The sequence below is a fragment of the Sapajus apella genome, unplaced genomic scaffold, assembly GCF_009761245.1.
Source record: "Sapajus apella isolate SASKATOON/1434 unplaced genomic scaffold, GSC_monkey_1.0 scaffold22, whole genome shotgun sequence".
In the NCBI taxonomy this organism is placed as follows: Eukaryota; Metazoa; Chordata; class Mammalia; order Primates; family Cebidae; genus Sapajus; species Sapajus apella.
In genome coordinates this window covers 26,908,288-26,929,687 of record NW_022436962.1, presented here as the reverse complement: position 1 = coordinate 26,929,687, position 21,400 = coordinate 26,908,288, and the positions used below count along the sequence as shown (strand labels likewise).

Below are 21,400 nucleotides of genomic sequence, written 5' to 3'. Positions count from 1 at the left end.
AATGTGAAGGTTTCTACATATCATTCAAACGGATAAAATTATAACACCAGTAGACTGTAATGTATATATAATTGTATACTATAGCAACCACTAAAAAAGCTATACAAAGAAACACATTGAAAAAAATACTACAGATAAAATGGAATTCTTAAAAATGTTCAAAGCAGGAAAAATAAAACATAAAAATAAACAGCAGAGGCAACTAACAGAATCTAAAAATAATGGTTTACAACTTAAAGCCCATATAAATAATCAGATTAAATGTAAATGGTCTAAATACAGCAATTAAAAGACAGAGATTGGTAGAATGGGTTGAAAAACATGGCATAACTATATGCTGTCTATAAGAAACTCACTTCAAGTATAATATAGGCATGTCAAAAGTAAAAGGATAGAAAAGATATACTGCATAAACATGAATCAAAAGAAAACATAAAGGCTATATTAATACCAAATTTAAAAAACTACCAGAACAAAGAACAAAGAAAACTACCAGAAACACTGAGGGTCACTATATAATGATAAAAGAATCAATCCACCAAGAAGACAAAGTAATTCTAAAAGTGTATGTACCAAACAATAAGGCTTCAAAATGTCAAACAAAAACTGAACTGAAAAGAAAAAGAGACAAATCCACAATTACAGCTGGAGACTTCAGCACTCTCTCAACTGACAAAACAACTAGGTAGAAGATGAGCAAAGATATAGAAAGCTAAACAACTTTATCAACCAAGTGGATCTAAGCAGTGTTCTATAGAACACTCCACCTAACAACAGAAGAACACACGTTCAAGTTCTCATGAACGTATGCCAATAAAGACCATATCCTGGAAACAACAACAACAACAACTCAACAATTTTTTTTAAATCATACAGACTGATTTTTCACCACAATGAAATCAAACTAGAAATTAGTAATAAAAATAATAATAAAATCTCAAAACACTGGAATTTGAATAAAACACTGCTAAATGGGTCAAAGAAGACTTAAGGAAAATTAAAAATTCAGTGAACTCAATGAAAATACAACATATAAAAATATGTGGTATATAGCTAAACCAGTCCTGATGGAACTTTATAGCACTGAATGCTTACGTTAAAGAGGCACTTCCAAATCAGTAATCTAGGCTCTCACTTTAAGAATTTAGAAAACGGGAACAAATGAAACCCAAAGCAAACAGAAGGAAAGGAATTATAATGATAGGAGCAGAAATCAATGAAATGGAGAAAAGAAAAACAGAGAAAAATTAATGAAACAATGAGCTGATTATTTACAAACATCAATAAAGTAAACTTCAAATAAGACTGAAAAAAAGTGAAAAGATACAAAGTATCAGTAACAAGAATGAAATAGGGGTATCAAGATACCCTGTAGACATCGAAGATACCACAAGGGAATATCATGAATAATTCTATACATAAATCTGGCAACTTAGATGAAATCTACCAATTCCTCAAAAAACACAAACTACAACAACACACTCAGTATAAAACAAATAATCTCAGTAGCCCTATACCTATCAAGAAAATTAAATTCATAATTTTAAAACTTCCAAAGAAGCAATCTCCAGGCCCAGATTATTTCACTGGTCATTTCTAACAAATGCTTAAAGAAGAATTAACACAGATAGATATCAGTCAAAGGGCAAAATACAGGGTCTCAGGCCTTCATTACCCCCCACAGAAAGTTCAACTAGCAACTATTCACAGACAAGAACAACTTTGTGTTCCCAAAACTTGGGAAAGCCTGAGAAAGCTGCATGGAGCATAGAACACAGATCTGGAAAAAAAAAAAAAAAAAAAAAAAAAAAAACCTGCCTTTGAAGGATAAGAGAAATGATCTCACTTCGATCCCACTGCCTTTCCTTTCCCCAAGATGGCTCAGTGCAACACAGAAAAAACTATCCCAGGGCCCACAGTTTCTACAATGAGAAAATAGAATAGAAAACAGACATCCAGTTTCCCTGGCATTCTGATATGCTTCCCAAGAAGCCCACTCCAGTCTCACTTCATGGGGAACACAGAGAGTAAGAGCATGGCTAGACCACCTGGGGTCAGGTAGAGATAAAGCAAGGAGATCTCAGAGCTCATGGTAAATGGTTTACAGATCTTGGTGGCAGTTCTGTGTACCTGCCAGTGATAGTACACAACCTGAGGTACCAGCTAACAGCATAGCTCCTCACAAATCCTAGCTAGTCACTCCCAGAAGTGATGGGAAATGATGCCTGGCTTATATCCCTAGATGGCTCAGCCTCCAATCCAGCCTCAGACCCTATCCCAAGGCCCCATACAGGGAGAGAGATACCCACCACAGTGCAATATAATGACGCACAGGAGCTAGTTTTTCCACACCCAGAAGGTTAAACAGCACTCAGTTCAGCCTCAAAGCGCACCCCAAGGCCCTGCGTAGGCAGAAAGGCAAACTTCATCTGCACATTTCTACTAAGCAGAGATGCTGGTCCCCTCTATCCTAAGCACTGACTCCACCTAACCTTGGAGCTCCTCTCACAACCAGTGCAGAGCTCAATCACTGGTACCGTTAGGCCAGGGAATATATGTCGTGGCTCAGCCAGATAAAAGACCATTATAGTGTCCGGCCAGCAGTTTTGCTTGATTGCAGAGTTCAGTTAGGGGCTCGCCAGGGAGTAGAGCCCAGCCAGCTTCCCTACCCTAACTCAGATCAAAGGCAACATCACTGCAATCTTGAGAACACAAAAGCTAGTTCTGCCTGCCCAAGGTCATTACCAGCTGGCACACCCAAAATCACAACCTAGACTCAACAGTGAAAGTTCTATCTCTGCCAAATAAAAATCTATGGCCAGGCACAGGTGATTCACACTTCTAATCCCAACAATTTGGAAGGTTGAAACAGGTGGATCACTTGAGCCCAGGAGTTCAAGACCAGCCTGGGCAACACACAGTGAGGCACTATCACTACAAAAAATATATCTATATATATGTATATATACACACATTTAATTCACTGGATATGGTGGCATGCACGTGTGGTCCCAGCCACTCAGGAAGCTGAGGAGGACTGCTTGAGCCCAGGAGGTCAAGATTGTAGTGAACCACAATCATGCCTGGGCTACAGAGCCAGACTCTGTCTCAAAAGAAAAAGAAGAAAATACTAATGCCTATAAAAGCTGAAAGGTGTCTGTGTCCTAGGCAGAGACATCAACACAAGAACATGGAATCACAAAGACTCAGGAAATCATGACACCTCCAAAAGAAACTAATAAGGCCTCATCACTTGGCCCTAAATAAGTGGAAACCTATTAAATAGCAGACAAATAATTCAGCAATATCCTCCTAAAGAAGCTCAGTGAACTACAAAAAGTTATGTATATGAAATTAATTTAGAAAACTATAAACAAAATTAGAAGTCTGACAAAGAAATAAAAGAATAAAAGAAGCAAAATACAACTCTTAGAAATAAAGATACAATGACTGAACTGAAAATTGCAATAGAGAGTTACAACAGCAGGCTCAAAGAAGAAAGAATAAATGAGGTCAAAGACAGGATGTGAAATTATCCAGTCAGAAGGGCAAAAGGGAATGAAAAAAGCCTACGGGAACCATAGAATACTGTCAAGACACTCAAGAGTCATAATAGAAGTTACAAAGTAGAAAAATGAGAAGACCAGTCAGAAAGCACATTTAAAGAAATAATGGCTGAAAACTTCCCTAATCTAGGGAAAAATACCAACATCCACAAGTGCAGAGACCTCCAATTAAATTTAACCCAGAGTTCAACAACACACGTAATCATTAAACTATCAAAATCAAAGACAAAGAAACATTCTGAGAGCAGCAAGAGATAAGAAACAGATCATATACACCCCCCCAAAAAAATCCCAATATTACAATCAGCAGATTTGTCTGCAGAAACTCCATAGGCCATGGAAGAATGGGATAATATATTAAAAATGCTATGGGGGGGGGGAGCCCTGCAAGCCAAAAATATTTTACCCAGCAAAGCTGTCATTCAGAAATGAGGCAGAAATAAAAACTTTCCCAAACAAATAAATGCTAAGAGAGTTCATGAGTACCAGGCCTGCTTTATAGAAACTGTAAAATAAAATAATGGCAAACTAAATCCAGCAGCACAAGAAAAAGTTTATCCACCTCGATCAAGTTGGCTTTATCCCTGGGATGCAAGGCTGCTTCAGCATATACAAATCAATAAATGTAATCCATCACATAAACAGAACCAATGACAAAAACCACATGATTATCTCAATAGATGCAGAAAAGTCCTTCAAATAAAGTTCAATACGCCTTCATGCTAAAAACTCTCAATAAACTATGTATTGATGGAACGTATCTCAAAATAATAAGAGCTATTTATGACAAACCCACAGCCAATATTATACTGAATGGGCAAAAGCTGGAAGCATTCCCTTTGAAAGCCAGCATAAGACAAGGATGCCCTCTCTCACCACTCCTATTCAACATAGTATTGGAAGTTCTGGCCAGGGCAATCAAGCAAGAGAAAAAAATAAAGGTATTCAAATAGAAAGAGAGGAAGTCAAATTGTCTCTGTTTGCAGATTACATAGTTGTATATTTAGAAAACTTATCATCCGAGCCCAAAAATCTCCTTAAATTTCATATGGAACTAAAAAAGAGCATGTATAGCCAACACAATCCTAAGCAAAAAGAACAAGGCTAGAAGCATCACACTATCTGACTTCAAACTATGCAATAAGGCTACAGTTACCAAAATAGCATGGTACTGGTACAAAAACAGATAGTATAGACCAATGGAACAGAACAGAGGCCTCAAAAATAACACCAAACATCTACAACCAACTGCTCTTTGACAAACCTGACAAAAACAAGCAATTGGGAAAAAGATTCTCTATTTAATAAATGGTGTTGGAGAAACTGGCTAGCCATATGCAGAAAATTGAAACTGGATCCTTTCTTTACACCTTAAGCAAAAATTAACTCAAGATGGATTAAAGACTTAAAAATAAAACTTAAAACCATAAAAACCCTAGAAGAAATCTAGGCAAGACCATTCAGGACATAGGCATGGGCAAAGACTTCATGACTAAAAAACCGAAAGCAAAGGCAACAAAAGCCAAAATTCACAAATAGGACCTAATTTAACTAAAGAGCTTCTGCACAGCAAAAGAAACTAGCATCAGAGTAAAGAGGCAACCTACAGAATGGGAGAAAATTTTTGCAATCTATCCATCTCACAAAGGGCTAATATCCAGAATCAACAAGGAACTTAAACAAATTTACAAGAAAAAAACAAACTACTTCATCAAAAAGTCGGCAAAGGATATGAACAGATACTTCTCAAAAGAAGACATTTATGTGGCTAACAAATATATGAAAAAAAGCTCATCATCACTGGTCATTAGAGAAATGCAAATCAAAACAATGAGATACCATCTCATGCCAGTTAGAATGGTGACTGTTAAAAAGTCAGGAAACAACAGATGCTGAAGAAGATGTGGAGAAATAAGAACACAATTTTTAACAATTGTGGAAGACAGTGTGGGAATTCCTCAAGGATCTAGAACCAGAAATACCATTTGACCCAGCAATCTCATCACTTGGTATAAACCCAAAAGATTATAAACCATTCTACTACAAAGACACAGGCACAAATATGTTTATTACAGCACTATTCACAATAGCAAAGACTTGGAACCAACCCAAATGCCCATCAACAATAGACTGGATAAAGAAAATGTGGCACATATACACCATAGGATACTATGCAGTCCTTAAAAAGGATGAGTTCACGTCCTTTGCAGGGACATGGATGAAGCTGGAAACCATCATTCTCAGCAAACGAACACAGGAACAGAAAACCAAACACCACATGTTTTCACTCATAAGCAGGAACTGAACAATGAGAACACATGGACACAGGGAGGGAAATGCCACACACTGGTGCCTGTTGGGGGGTGGGGGGCTAGGGGAGGGGTAGCAGGGGGTGGGGAGATAGGGGAAGGGTAACATTGGGAGAAATACCTAATGTAGGTGATGGGGGATGGAAGCAGCAAACCAGCATGGTATGTGTATACCTATGTAACAATCCTGCAAGATCTGCACATGTACCCTGGAACTTAAAATACAATAAAAAAAATTTTTTTTAATTAACAAACCTTTAGCTAGACTAAGAAAAAAAGAGAGAAAACTTAAATAAAATCAAGAACAAAAGAGAAAACATTACAACTAATACTACAGAAATACAAAGAATCCTATAAGACTGTTATGAATTCTGTACTGGCAAATTGGATAACCTAGAAGAAACAAATAAATCCTAGACACATATTACCTCCCAAGACTTAATCACGAAGAAATAGAAAATCTGAACAGACCAAAAACAAGGTAGACACCTGAATCAGTAACTACATCTCTCATAAAAGAAAGTACAGGATCTGGTGGCTTCACAGCTGAACACTACCAAAAATTTAGTGAACTAATACCAATACCTCATGAACCCTTTCAAAAATTGAAAAAGGAATGGTTCCAAACTCTTTTTAATGAGGCCCAGCATTGCCATGATACAAAAGCCAAACAAGAATATTACATGAAAGAAAATTACAAGCCAATGTCCTTAAACATGGATGCAAATATCTTAAACCAAATTCTAGCAAACCAAATTCAATAATACATTAAAAGAATTATTTACCAAAATCAACTAGGATTTATCCCCGGAATCCAAGAATGGCTCAACATGCACAAATCAGTAAATGCAATACATCACATTAACAGGACACAAACCATATGATTATCTCATTAGATGCAGATGTTGACAAAATTCAACATCCTCTCATGATAAAATCTTCAACAAATTAAGGATAGAAGGATTGTACCTCAACACATTTAAGGTCATATATAATGAGCCTGCAGTGAACACTATGCTTGTTGGTCGAAAAACTGAAAGTCCTTTCTGAGACCCAAAACAAGGATCTCTACTCTCACCACTACCATTCAACATAGTATTAGAAGTTCTTGTCTGAGCAGTTAAGCAAGGAAAAGAAATAAAAGACATCCTAATAGGAAAGAAAAATTAAAAGTGTTGCTGTTTCCTGACATGTTCTTAAATAAAGAAAAACCTAAAGATTCCACCAACAAAATGTTAGAATAAACAAATACAGTAAAGTTGCAGAACACAAAATGACACACAAAAATCAGTAGTACTTCCGTACTCTAATGATAAACCATCTGAAAATACTTAAAGGAAAAAATGCATTTAAATAGCCACAGAACAAGTAATAAAATACTTAGGAATAAATTTAATCAATGAGGTGAAAGATCTATACACTAAAAACTATAAAATGTTAAAAAAAGAAATGGAAGAAGACACAAATACATGAAAAAATATCCTGTGTTCATGGACTGGAAGAACTAATGTTGTTAAAATGTTAACATATTCAATACAATCTCCATCAAAATATTGATGTAATTTTTATATAAATTTTTTAAAAATCTTAAAATTCATATGGAACCACAAAACCTTGAATAGCTAAGGCAATCATAGGCAAAAAGAACAAAGCAGGAGGCATCAAACTACCTAATTTTAAACTAAGCCTTAAAGCTATAGCAATTAAAACTGCATGATACTGGCCAAAAAAAAAAAAAAAATCAGATGTATATACCAATAAAACAGAAAGGGGAACCCAGAAATCAACCTATGTATGTACAATTGATTTTTGACAAAGGTGTCATGGACACACAATGGATAAAGGACAGTCTCTTCAATAAATAGTGTTGAGGAAACTGGACATCCATATGCAATTAAATTACAGCCATGTCAAACCATTTCATTGTGGTTTTGATTTGCATTTATCTAATGATCAATGATGCTGAGCCTTTCCCAGTATGTTCATTGCAGCACTATTCACATAGAAAAGACATGGAATCAACCCAAATTCCATCAGCAATAGACTGGATAAAGATAATGTGGTACATATATACCATGGAATACTATGCAGCCATGAAAAGCAACAAGATCATGCCCTTTGCATGGACATGGATGGAACATATAGATACCTGTCCCTACTAAAATATACATATATATTTTAGTAGAAAAAAATATTAACTATATATATACAATTAATAATGGTGTGTACTGTATATTTCAAAAGTGCTAAGAGTAAATTTCAAATGTTTTCACCACAAAATGTAAGTATTTGAGGTGATAAATATGTTTCCTAGCTTGATTTAATTATTCCACATTGCATTCATAAACTTTAACATCATTTTGTATCTCATAAATATATACAACTATAATCTGTCAATGTACAATAAAAGTAAATAAATATATAACATCATTTAAGTCAGAAAAATTAGAGAAGAATTAATACCAATTCTATACAATTTCTCCTAGAAAATAAGAGGAAAAAGAAATACTTTCCAGTTTATTTTATGAAGCTAATAAAATTCTGATATCAAAACCAGGCAATGTTCAAAAAAAAAAAACCACTACAGACCATCATTCCTCGTGCAAAGATCTGTAGCAAAATATTAGCCAAGAATACTCGCTAAAATATGTAAAAAGCATTATGCATCATGACCAATAGGGATTTATTCCAGGGATGCAAAGCTGGTTTAGTATTCAAAAATCTATAATTGTCCTTTACCATATTAATATGCTAAAGAAGAAAAAAGTCACATGATCAAATCAATTTATACAGAAAAAAGCATGTGACAAAATTCAGCACACTTTTAGGATAAAAACTCTCAGAAAAATAGGAATAGAAAGAAAAAAAACTGTCTCATATAGCTAACATTTTACTTAATAGTGAAATACTCCATCTTCTCCTTTAAGTTGGGGAACAAGTCAACAATGTCTATTCTTCAGCACTCTTATTCGACATAATGCTGGAAGTTCCATCCATTATATAAGGCAAGAAGAGGAAATAAAGCCATATGTATCAGAAAGGAAGAAACAAACTGTCCCTATCTACAGATAACCGATATTCTATGTAGAATATCCCAAGAAATATACAAAACAAAACAAAAAACCTCCTAGAACTATTAAGTGAGTCCAACATGGCAAGATTAATATAAGATTATATGATTAATATATAAGGTTAATATATGAAAAATCAATTGTGTTTCTATATACTAGCAATGAACACATGAACATAAATACTCCATGCCATGTATAATTACTCAAAATAAAAGATATAAATCTAAAAAAACATTTCTGGTGGTTAATTTTATGTGTCAACTTGAGTGGGTCAGCAGGTACAAAGATTTTTACTTAAACATTATTCTGGGTGTTTCTGTGAATATTTCTGGATAAGATTAATATTTGAGCAGGTAAACTGAGTAAAAGAGATTGCCCTCTCCAATGGGGTTTGGTCTTGGTATGGTTTGAATGTCCCCTCTAAAATTCATGATGTAATTTAATTACCATTGTGATGACATTAAAAGGTAAGACTATTAATAGTAATTAGGTCATTAGGGCTCCGCCCTCATGACTGGATTAATGTCATTATTGTGGGAATGCATTATTACTGCTGGAGTAGGCTCCTGATAAAACAGAAGACTTCAGGCGGGGCACAGTGGCTCACACCTGTAATCCCAGTAATGGAAGGCTGAGGGAGAAAGATCACTTGAGGCCAGGAGTTTCAGACCAGCCTATGAAACATAGTGAGACCCTATCTCTAAAAATGTTTTTAAAAATCAGCCAGGCATGATGGCACATGCCTATAGTTCCAGCTACTTGGGAGGCTGAAGTGGGAGGATTGCTTGCACACAGGAGTTTGAAGCTGCAGTGAGCTATGATCACAACACTGCACTCTAGCCTGGCTGACACAGTGATATCCTCTTACAAATATATTTTTTAATAGAACAATTTATATTCCTTTGGGTATATACCCAATAATGGGATTGCTGGGTCAAATGGTATTTCTGGTTCTAGATCTTTCAGGAATCACCACACTGTCTTCCACAATGGTTGAACTGATTCACATTCCCACCAACAGTGTAAAACTGTTCTTATTTCTCCACAGTCTCTCCAGCATCTGTTGTTTCTTGACTTTTTAATAATTGTCATTCTGACTGGTGTGAGATGGTATCTCATTGTGGTTTTCATTTGCATTTCTCTAATGATCAGTGATGTTGATCTTCTTCATGTATGTCCACTGCAGCACTATTCACAATAGCAAAGACATGGAATCAATCCAAATATCCATCAATGACAGACTGGATAAAGAAGATGTGGCACATATACATCATGGAATACTATGCAGCCATAAAAAAGAACAAGATAATATTCTTTGCAGAGACATGAATGGAGCTGGAAACCATTATCCTCAGCAAACTAACACAGGAACAGTAAATCAAACTCCGCATGTTCTCACTTATAAGTAGGAGCTGAACAATGAGAATGCATGGACACAGGGAGGGAAACAACACACATTGGGGCCTGTTGGTGGGGTGGTGTGGGGGGAGAAAGACAATTAGGAAAAATAGCTAATGCATGCTGGGCTTAATATAGAGGTGATGGGTTGATAGGTGCAGCAAACCACTATGGCACATGTTTACCTATGTAACAAACCTACACATCCTATACATGTACCCAATAACTTAAAAAAAAAATGTTTAAAACAACTAAAATAAAAGAGTTCAACCTGATTTCTTTTGTCTCACAAGCTTGTTTGCTTGCCCTTCTGCCTTCTATCTTCTTCCATGGAACAACCCAGCACAAGGCCCTCACCAGATGTCAGTTGCCAAGTTCTTGAACTTCCCAGCCCTCCAGATGTATAGGACAAATATATTTTTCTATAAATGATCCAGTCTGTAGTATTCGCTATAGCAATACAAAATGAACTAAAACAGGCCTCATGCAATTCATTGAGGCCTGAATAAAACAAAAATGCAGAGTAAGAGACAGTTCTGTCTCTCTCTTACTATCCTCAAGCTGAGACACTGGCTTTTTCTTGTTGTTGGACTTGGACTTGGACTGGAACTTAAATCACTCTCTTGGTTTTTAGGCCTTTGGACTCAGACTTGAAGGAGAACTATGCTATACTATCAGATCTCCTGGGACTCTAGTTTACCAACTACAGGCCTCAGACCTCTCTCTCTCCCTCTGCCCCCCACCTCTCTGTCTCTCCACATATATTTGTAGCTACTGTAAATAGAATTACTTTCTTGATTTCATTTTCAGATTGTTCACTGCTGGCATATAGAAATGCTACTAATTTTTGTATGTTCATTTTGTATCCTGTAACATTACTGAATTTATCAATTTAGACAGATTTTTGGTGAAGTCCTTAGGTTTTTCCAAATATAAGATCATATGATCTGCAAACAAGGATCATTTGATTTTTTACTTTCCAATTTGGATGCCCCTTTTTCCTTCTCTTGTCTGAGTACTCCAGCTAGGACTTTCAGTAATAGATTGAATAACAGTGGTGAAAAAGGGCATCTTTGCTGTGTTCCATATCTTAGAGGAAAGACTTCCAATTTTTCCACATTCAGTACAACAATACTAGCTGTGAATCTGTCATATATGGCTTTTATTATGCTGAAGTATGTTCCCTTTTATAACAAGTTTTTAGGAATTTTTATCATGAAAGGATGTTGGATTTTATCAAATGCTTTTTCAGCATCAATTGAAATGATCGTTTTTATACTCCAATCTGTTGATATGTTTCACATTTATTGATTTGCATATCAATTAATATGCAAATGTTACAAATGCAAATGTTGATATGTTGAAACATCCTTGCATCCCTGGGATAGATTCCATTTGGTCATGATGAATAAACTTTTTAATGTGTTGTTCAATTTTGTTAGCTAGTAGTTTGCTGAGGATTTTTGCATCAATTTTTTTTAGGGATATTGGCCTATAGTTTCCTCTTTCTCTTTTTTTTAATGAGCTTTTGTCTGGTTTTGGTATCAGGGTAACATGGTCCTCATACAAAGAGTCTGGAAATATTCCCAACCACTCTTATTTCTCAGAATAGTTTGAGTAGGATTGCTACAGTTCTTCTTTAAATGTTTGTAAAATTCAGAAGTGAAGCCATCAGGTCCTAAGGTTTTCTTTGCTGGGAGACTTTTTTTTTTTTTTATTATTTTGTTACAGTTTTGATCTTAACTGTATGAAAAACCATGTAACTCTGTTTCTCCAGGATTAGTCCCTGGTGCCTTACTTAGCTCATCTGGTGAGGTCATGTTTTCATGTATGGTCTTGATGCTTGTGGATGTTTGCTGGTGTCTGGGCATTGAAGAGTTAGGTATTTATCGTAATCTTTGCAGTCAGTGCTTGTTTTTACCCATCTTTCTTGAGCAGACTTTCTAGGTATTCAAAGGGACTTGGGTGTTGTGATCTAAGGTTACAGGTCACTGCAGCTATATCTGTGTTAGGGTCACCCCAAGACCAGTAATGCTGTGTAAGTCTCTCAGACTTGCAGAGGTACAACCTTGGAGGTCTTGAATAAAATCTGGAATTAGTCTCCAGGTTCTTGAATAAAATCTGCAAGTAGTCTCCAGGCAGAGTCTCTTGTTCTCTTCTCTTACTTTCTCCCACACAAATAGAGTCTCTCACTCTCTCTCTCTGTCTCTGCTAAGCAACATGGAGCTGGGGGTTAGGTGACACAAGCCCCCTGTGGCCACCACCACTCGGATTGCACTGGGTCAGACCTATGTTCACTCAAGGACCTAAGACTCAAGGACCTAAGTAGGTGGCAGAACCAGCCAGGCTTGCATACATTTGGTTAAACCTGAAGCCAACAGGACTGTGTCTCACCAAAGCCTTGTAACCACTACCTGGTTACTGCCCATGTTCACTCAAGAATCTAGGGCTCCACAATCAGCAGGTGGCAAAGCCTGCCAGGCTTGCATCCTTCCCTTGATGGCAGTGAGTTCCCCCAGGCCCTGGGTAGGTCCAGAGATGCTGTCTGGGAGCCAAGGACTAGAGTCCAAAACCTTAGAAATCTATCTGATGCTCTATACTACCACAACTGAGCTGACTCTCAAACCACAAAACAAAGTCCTTCCCATTCTTCCCTCCTCTTTCCACAGGCAGAGGAAATCCCCGTGGCCACCATCACCACAGGCCCATAGGGAGCACTTCCAAGCTACTACTGATGTTCAGCAAGGGCTCTTCAGTCAGCTTGTGGTGAATGCTGCCAGGCTTGGGACTCACCCTTCAGGGTAGTGGGCTCTCCTCTGGCAGAGTGCAGGTCCAGAAATGCCATCCAAGAATCGAGGCCTGCAATCAGTAACACCAAGAGCCTACTTGGTATTCCATCCCACTGTGGCCAAGATAGTACCTAAGGTGCAAAACAAAATTCCCTTTACTTTTCCTTCTGCTTTTCTCAAGCAGAAGGAGTCTCACTGTAGCCACCACAGCTGTGAATGTTCTGGGTCTCACCTGAAGCCAGCATGTCTCATAGTCTCACCCAAGGCCACAGTGTACTACCTGGTTAACTCTGCTGGTCATTCAGGGCCCAAGGGCTCTTTAGTCAGCAGATTATGAATCTTGTCAGAACTGAGTCCTTCCCTTCACAGCAGTGGATTCCCTTCCAGCCTAGGGTATACCTGTAAATGTCTGGGATCTAGGACCCAGAATGGGGACCTCATGACCCTACCTGGTACCCTATCCTACTGTGGCTGAGCTGGTCTCCAAATGCAAGACAAAGTCAAAGTCCTCTTTAGTCTTCCTCTACTCTCCTCAACAGAAGGAAGGAGCCACTTTCTTTGCTGTGAGGTATTGTGCTGCATGGGGTTAGGGGAGGTAGGTGCAAGTACTCTCTTAACCATTCCAGCTGGTGTCTCACTAGGTTAGGCACCCCCACATCCATTGGCTTTAAGCCCAAAATAGCACTAGGACAAGACTTAAGAATTGTGGTCCTTGTGGCCTAGAGTGCCTTTTAAGTTTATTTAGCACTTTAGCCTGCAGTGGCAAGGCTTGCTGGAACTCAAGTTCCTACCACTAGGATGGGGGATTCCAATCTGGCTAGAACTGGTCTCCATTCTCCCTCTGTGGGTGGTTGTCAGATGAGTTCAGCTGGGTTTTGATTTCTGCTGTGACACAGCAGCACTGAGTTCAATGAACAGTCCTCTCCATTCTCTCTCTTCTAAGTGCTCATATTATCTCTCCGCACCACACAGCCACTGCCATGGCATGGGGGAAGGGTACCACCAGCGATTCAAGACTGTTTTCTTTCCTCTGCAGTGCCTCTTTCAGCAATATGAAGTTAAAATCAGGTACTGTGCTTGCTCACCTGATTTTTGGTTATGAAGATGATTTTTCTGTGTAGACAGCTGTCACATTTGGTATTCCTACATGAGGTATGATCAGTGGAGGCTTCTATTTTGCCATCTTGCTCCACCCTTAATCCAAATGATTGTGATATTTTAATAAATGTACACAATGTGTTATGATTAAATCAGGATAATTAGCATATCCATCACCTCAAACCTTTATCATTTCTTTGTCGTCATAACATTCAATATCCTCTTTTTTAAGGGCCAGGCACAGTGTCTAATGCCTGTAATCCTAGTACTTCAGGAGGCCAAAGTGGGAAGACTGCTTGAGGCCAGGAGTTGGTGACCATTCTGGGCAACATAGTGAGTCCCCATCTCTATAAAATAAAAATAAAACATAGCTGTGGTACATGCCTGTAACCCCAGGTATTTGGGAGGCTGAGGTGGGAGGACTGCTTGGAGCCCAGGAGTTTGAGGCTGTAGTGAGCTATGATCACACCACTATACTACAGCCTGGGCAAGAATGCAACTTGGTCTCTAAAAAAAAAGAAATAACAATAAAATGCGAAACCTTCTCTTCTAGCTATTTGAAAAAATGTAATAAATTAGTCTTTACTACAGTCACCCTACAAAACTACAGAACACTAGAACTTATTCCTCCCATCTAGCTGTTAACCAACTTCTCTCTATCCTCCCCTCCCCTCCACCCCTCATTATCTAGTAAACACAATTCTACTCTCTAATTCTATGAGCTCAAATATTTTAGCTCCCATATATGAGCAAGAACAAGAGATATTTATCCTTCCATGCTTGATTTATTTAACTTAAATGTCCTCCAAGCTCATCCATGTTGCCATAAATGACAGAATTTTATTCTTTTTTTTTTTTCTGGCTAAATAGTGTTCTATTTTGTGTGTATACACATTGTCTTCATTCATCTGTTGATGGACATTTAGATTGATTCTATCTTGGCTGTTGTAAACAGTGCTGCAGTTAACATGGGGATACAGGAGTCTCTTCGATATACAGGTTTCCTTTCTTCACATAGATACCCAATAGTGGGATTCCTGGCTTGTATGGTAGCTCTGTTTTTAGTTTTTCAAGAAACCTCCATACCATACTATTTTTCTATATGGCTGTGCTAATGTACATTCCCACCAACAGTGTATAAGAGTGATCTTTTCTCCATATCCTCATCAGCATTCATTTTTTGTCTTTTTGATGACAGCCATTCCATTCTATCTAGGGTGAGGTAATATCTCATTGTGGTTTTGATTTGCATTGCCCTGATGATTGGAGATATTGAGCATCTTTTCATATACCTGTTGGTCATCTGTATTTCTTCTTTTGAAAAATGTCTATTCTGATCCTTTGCCTATTTTTAAATCAGACTGTTTATTTTTTACTGTTGTTTGTGTTTCTTGTATATTCTGCGTATTAATCCCTTATAGAATGAATAGTTGGCAAATATTTTCTCCCATTGTGCAGGCTGTCTCTTCACCCTATGGATTATTTCCTTTGCTGTGCAGATACAGCATTCTGCTTTTGAAAACCATTTGAGTTATGACTGACATACAAAAAGATGTACATGTTTAATGCATACAACTTGATGCATTTGGAGAATGCATTTGATGAACAATCTATGCCACAAACTCTCACTTCCAAAAGTTTCCTTCCCTCCTCTTGATTTACTATTTATCATAAGAACATTCTTGAAAAGAGAAAATTACAGAAATGGCAAACAGATTAGTGGTTGCCACAGGTCAAGGAAAAAGTAGGAATAGGAAGGAGGTGGGTATAGCTATAAAAGGCCAACAAAAGGAATCCTGTGGTGATAGAAGTGTTCTGTATCTTGAGTATATATCATTGCCAATTCCCTGGCTGTTGTAATGGACTGTAGTTTTACAACATTTGTAGGGGAAATTGGGTAAAAGGTATATGGGATATGTATATTATTTTTTACAACTACATGTCAATCCACAATTATCTCAAAATTAAAAGTTTAATAAAAATAATTTTAAAAAACATTTGGCTGCCAGAGATGTTACAAGATAAGATTACCGTCATCTACCTTAAATGACTTAATTATTCTTCTTCCTGGAAGCAAGAAGTTAGATAAAGTGACCAAGGGAACTCATCAAGGTTTTCCATAGGTCTACATCCATAGAATGGTACACTGCTAAATAGTGTTTAACAGTCTTTAAAAAATAAAAATGGGTTAAGTTTAATCATAAAGCAATGGAATGTGACTTTCTAACCACTGAATGAAAATGAAATTATAACTACTTCCATACTACATATAAAACATATAGCTTCCTTTTGAAATTTTTATAAATATATTGCATATCAAGACTTACCTGCTCTTCTCTGTCTTAATTCGTTTAACATTCAATTTCCAGGTGACAAATGCTTTATTAATTCTGAAAGGAAAAATCCTGTTAATATTCCATATCCATAAACCATGTACTTACATGGAATAAATTTAGTAAAAGCTTAGTAATATCAGAATATTCTCCAGAACATGTTTTACTCATCCTGAGTTACCCAAAGTAAATGCTAAACCATATAAATTTTATCTCAAACTATCAACTGAACATAGAACAAAAGGTAAATGTAAATGAAAGTCCTTATAATTCTCATAGATGCAGGATTCACTTAGCTGCAACATTCCAATAAATATTAAAAATTAATTTTAAAATATTGCTTCCCTTTATATTGGCTTACTTTGGAAAAAGACTTCACATTTCAAGAAAAGTCAAGATTCAATTTTCAGTAATAATGAAAAGGTACATTGATAAAAAGTCTGTACAGTAGTAAATAAAAAATTAATGTATGTCATTTTGATATTATTTAATCCATATGTAAAAATGAATTTATAATTTTTAAAATTCAAAGAACCCATGTGAGAAGGAATTGGAAAGTTTCCCTGGTTACTATTTATTACCAATAATAATCATGCATTCTGAAATAGACGTGCCAACTGTTTTTGCAAATCTCAACTCTAAATAAATATTGCGACCTCTATTATGCACATGTGGGACTAGGCTAATGCAATTTCATAATCCCTCCCTTAGTAGCCTCTGCATTAGAGGAAAACAACCACCTTTAAATTAATACTGAGATGTCATACTGTTTGCCAATATGAGATTGCTTCTATAGCTGGTGAGAGCCAGTGGGTACATGAAAATAGTGGATATAGGGGTGTGTCTGAGAAACCAACGAAACAACCAAACAGCCAATCTTAGTGATGACGTTGGCTAATTTTGAATCAAAGACAGCTGAAAGAGGCCTGGAGCCATCCAAGCAGTTCAAAGAGAATCCCATGATAGCCTTCAAACAGGCCCACCAGAGGCCTTGGAAATCAGGACTGCCTCAAACAAAATCTAGTAACTTGACCTTAAATCCAGCTCCAAAGAAGCACTTCACCTAAGTTACTAATTCACTTTAATCTAAATCCATAGAGTCACGGTAACTCAGAACCCTAGAAGATGCCTGAAAATCCATAAGAATCAGAGGGGAACCCAATGATAGTGTAAGGAATATTTGCACCAGGTCACAAAAATTAATATACCACAAAATTTTCATGAAGTAACACAATGCTACTGATGGTCTAATCATCCCTGTGCTGGCATCACCAGCTTAAGTTGTTAACACTTCATCTTTATCTCATTTTTCTGTTTGAAATATTACCTTTTACGATATAGTGATCTAAGAAAAACTACAAAAATATTTAAAATAAAATTTAAAAATTAAGTAAATCTATATTAACCATACAAATTAAGTAAACATAAAATTAAATATAAACTAATATGAAATTTATTTTTTTCTTAACATGAATAAAGAAAATTAATCATTTTGACTGTAGACTTTGATGTCAAATGTCTTGTAAAAAGACAATTCTTGTCCCAGTTCCAGTTGAACTTAAAAAGTTTAATAAATAATAATTATTTAGAGCAGAACAAACCCTGAGGATTTATCAGAAGGTAAGGATAACAGTGGAAAGTCTGACACTGACAGTTTCAAGTAAATAGATACAGAAAATAGTACTTTGGATAATATCTTGAATTGATAATCCAGAATCCAAAACCTATCTAGCCCCAATTATAGTTCCTAAATTACAGGGATGCAATTATCACATATCTTTGATGAGAAACTTCTCGGAACTGTTACTGAGTAATCTACACTGCATGTGTCAGTTCCCAGAAAATAACAGAACCAGCTTCATTTCCTACAAACTTCAACATTCCAGGAACACCACTTCTACTGTCAAATCCATATTAGACTTGTTCCTGCTTCACAACTTTGGAACTTGCTATATTCTCCGTCTGGAGATCCACATGGCTGTCTCTTTTTCATCATTTAGGTCTTTGCTTCAATGCTACATCTCTGACCATCCTATCTAAAGCAGCAATGCACACACACACACATCTCTATTTCTGTTTTGTCATATTTCTAGGTCTCATCACTGTCTGAAATTATCTTATTTGCTTGTTTATTATCTATCTCCCTCCATTAGGATATAAGTTCTATAGGAACAGAAACCTTGTATATTTTTTCATAGTTCTATCTCCAGTTCTTACACCACTGAAACAAAATAGGTACATGATAACATTTATTCAATAATTAATTTCTCTCACAAAATCCTTCTTCTCTTACCAAAAAAAACAAAAACAAAAACAAAAAAACTTTCTCAGGTCCTTAGTTATTTAAGCTATTTACATACTAAACAATTTAAAATATTATTTATCTGTTTTCCTAGTCCCCAGCGGACAATAACATATCACAAGAAAAGGCAGACATTAGAGAAGAAACAAGAAAATTATAGAACTAGATACAAACACAAAAAGAACAACAATCTGGAACTACTTTGTGAAGAATCAGTTTCAGGAATCCTGATGTGATGTGATGTAATGTAATGTACCTTAAAACTAAATAAATGTTTAATCATGAACTTGAATCAACAAACTGCCCTCAGCTCCCTTGCTGTGTTTTATTTTTCCTTCACCTACACTTACTCTCCACCCGGTATTTGGCCTATTTGCATGTTTTTTATTATCTCTCACCCACTATGATATAAATTAGAGTGCAGCAGAATTATTTGATTTGTTCAATACAATATCTCAGCATCTAGAATAATGCCTGGTTCTTAACATACTCACAATAAATATTCATATAAACAAACATACAGAAAAAAACGTAAACTCAGGTCAACATAAAGTTGACTCTTAAGCCGCACAGGTCCATCTACGTGTATATTTTCTTCCACAACTGCCACTCCTGAGACAGCAAAACTAACCTCTCCTTTTCCTCCTCCTCCTCCGCCTACTCAATGTGAAAATGACAAGGGTGAAGAACTTTATTATGATCTACTAACATTTAACAAGTAGTAAATTTATTTTCTTTCCCTTATGATTTTCTTAACTTTCTATTAACTTTATCATAAGAATGCAATATATATCTACCAGAAAAAATACGTTAATTGATTACGTTACTGATAAAGCTTCTCGTCAACAGCAGGCTATTAGTATTAATAGCAAAGTTTGGGTAGAGTCAAAAGTTATACTCAACTGTGTAGATGATCAGGGCCCCTAACCCTTGCATTGTTCCAGGGTAAACCGTAGGGTCTATTTAAGTTTGCTTGACTATAAAATATTTTTACAATATTTACCCAAAAAGACTAAAATTAAGAGTTTTAATACAGAAAAGAGTAAGCTTCCTTTATCTAAAAAAGTTTTTATGGAACACCCCATACCTCATAAGTTACAGGTAACTTATAATGGCATTTCCTGATAAGTTACAGGTAACAAACGCTTTATTAATTCTGAAAGGAAAAATGCCTCTTAAATGCCAAAATTATTGGCATTTCTTCATAAGTTACAAAGGAAATGGAGTGTTCCATAAAAATTTTTTAGATAAAGGAATCAGTACTATTTTCTACTGATATTACTGTAGCAGAACCCAGATGTCACTCAGGCAACTGCTCTTTCAACAGGATCAAGCTACAAAAAATTAGCTTCATTTTCTTTCACCTCACCGGAAACCAGAAAATATCTTGAACTGCCGTAATAAGTAGTAATGTCTTCTTTCTGATAGCCATTCCAAAGTAGATATGAGTTCTACTTCTTTTATACTACCAACTATATTAATAACCTACAAAATAAAGCACAAAAGCATGATTTTATTTCTTTAAAAAATATGTACCATTTTCAAGAAATTAAGAAAGGCTGTATTTGGCTAATAACTTCTTGCCTTTATAAGTAGGCTTTTTCCGTGTATGAATCCTCAGCCACTTCATCTACACCCAAATTTGTTTTCCCTCAACAAACTGCTTCTATACTTGCCATTTTCTAATGCTATTTCTTATGCTCCAACAGAGAGAAGAGAAACTTCCTTCTGACCCTAAGATACTTTTCATAAATAGCTGTTCAAATTTGAGTCTCATAATTTTTACATTTTCTATAATAGTATTTATGAAGCTGATTTTAGCTACAGAGATGTGGTAGTCCAAAGTGGCTTATACTCTCACTACCCACATACCCTATTTTGATATTCAAATACTACATGCCTTTCATCAAGGAGTTCTCTCTCTTCCCAAGAGTCCCCCTCCCCTATTTGAATGTTACTATTTTTAAAAATTTTCTGCCGGGCGCAGTGGCTCACGCCTATAATCCCAGCACTTTGGGAGGCTGAGGCGGGTGGATCACGAGGTCAAGAGATCGAGACCATCCTGGTCAACATGGTGAAACCCCGTCTCTACTAAAAATACAAAAATTAGCTGGGCATGATGGTGCGTGCCTGTAGTCCCAGCTACTCAGGAGGCTGAGGCAGGAGAATTGCTTGAACCCAGGAGGCGGAGGTTGCAGTGAGCCAAGATCGTGCCATTGCACTCCGGTCTGGGCAACAACAGCAAAACTCTGTCTCAAAAAAAAAAAAAAAAAAAAAATTTCTTCCAGATGTAAAAGTATGCATATTTTAATCAACACATGTGTACCTATGTGTATATTTATATAAATTTAGAAGTTGTTCCTCCAACTTCAGAGATATTTCTGTATCTGCACATACAGATCTACCTCATACAAAGATGTCATCCTGCCCATGCATAGAGTTCATTTTAGTTGGGAGGCTGGAAGGGCAGAAAAAGGCAGGCAGACATAAAACAAATCATTAAAACAAGTATTTTATATTTTCAACTTGTGATA

General features: G+C 36.5%; 1 protein-coding gene across 1 annotated transcript in view; it reads right to left on the bottom strand.

Moving 5' to 3' along the window:
- DNAH14 (dynein axonemal heavy chain 14) overlaps positions 1-21,400 on the bottom strand; it is a 403,573-nt gene that overhangs the window by 353,259 nt on the left and 28,914 nt on the right. Inside the window, exons 7-8 of the mRNA XM_032289400.1 lie at positions 20,236-20,351; positions 16,559-16,621 (exon numbers count right to left, since the gene is read on the bottom strand). Coding sequence (XP_032145291.1) covers positions 16,559-16,621; positions 20,236-20,351 — 179 coding nt within the window. The remainder of the gene's footprint in view (positions 1-16,558; positions 16,622-20,235; positions 20,352-21,400) is intronic.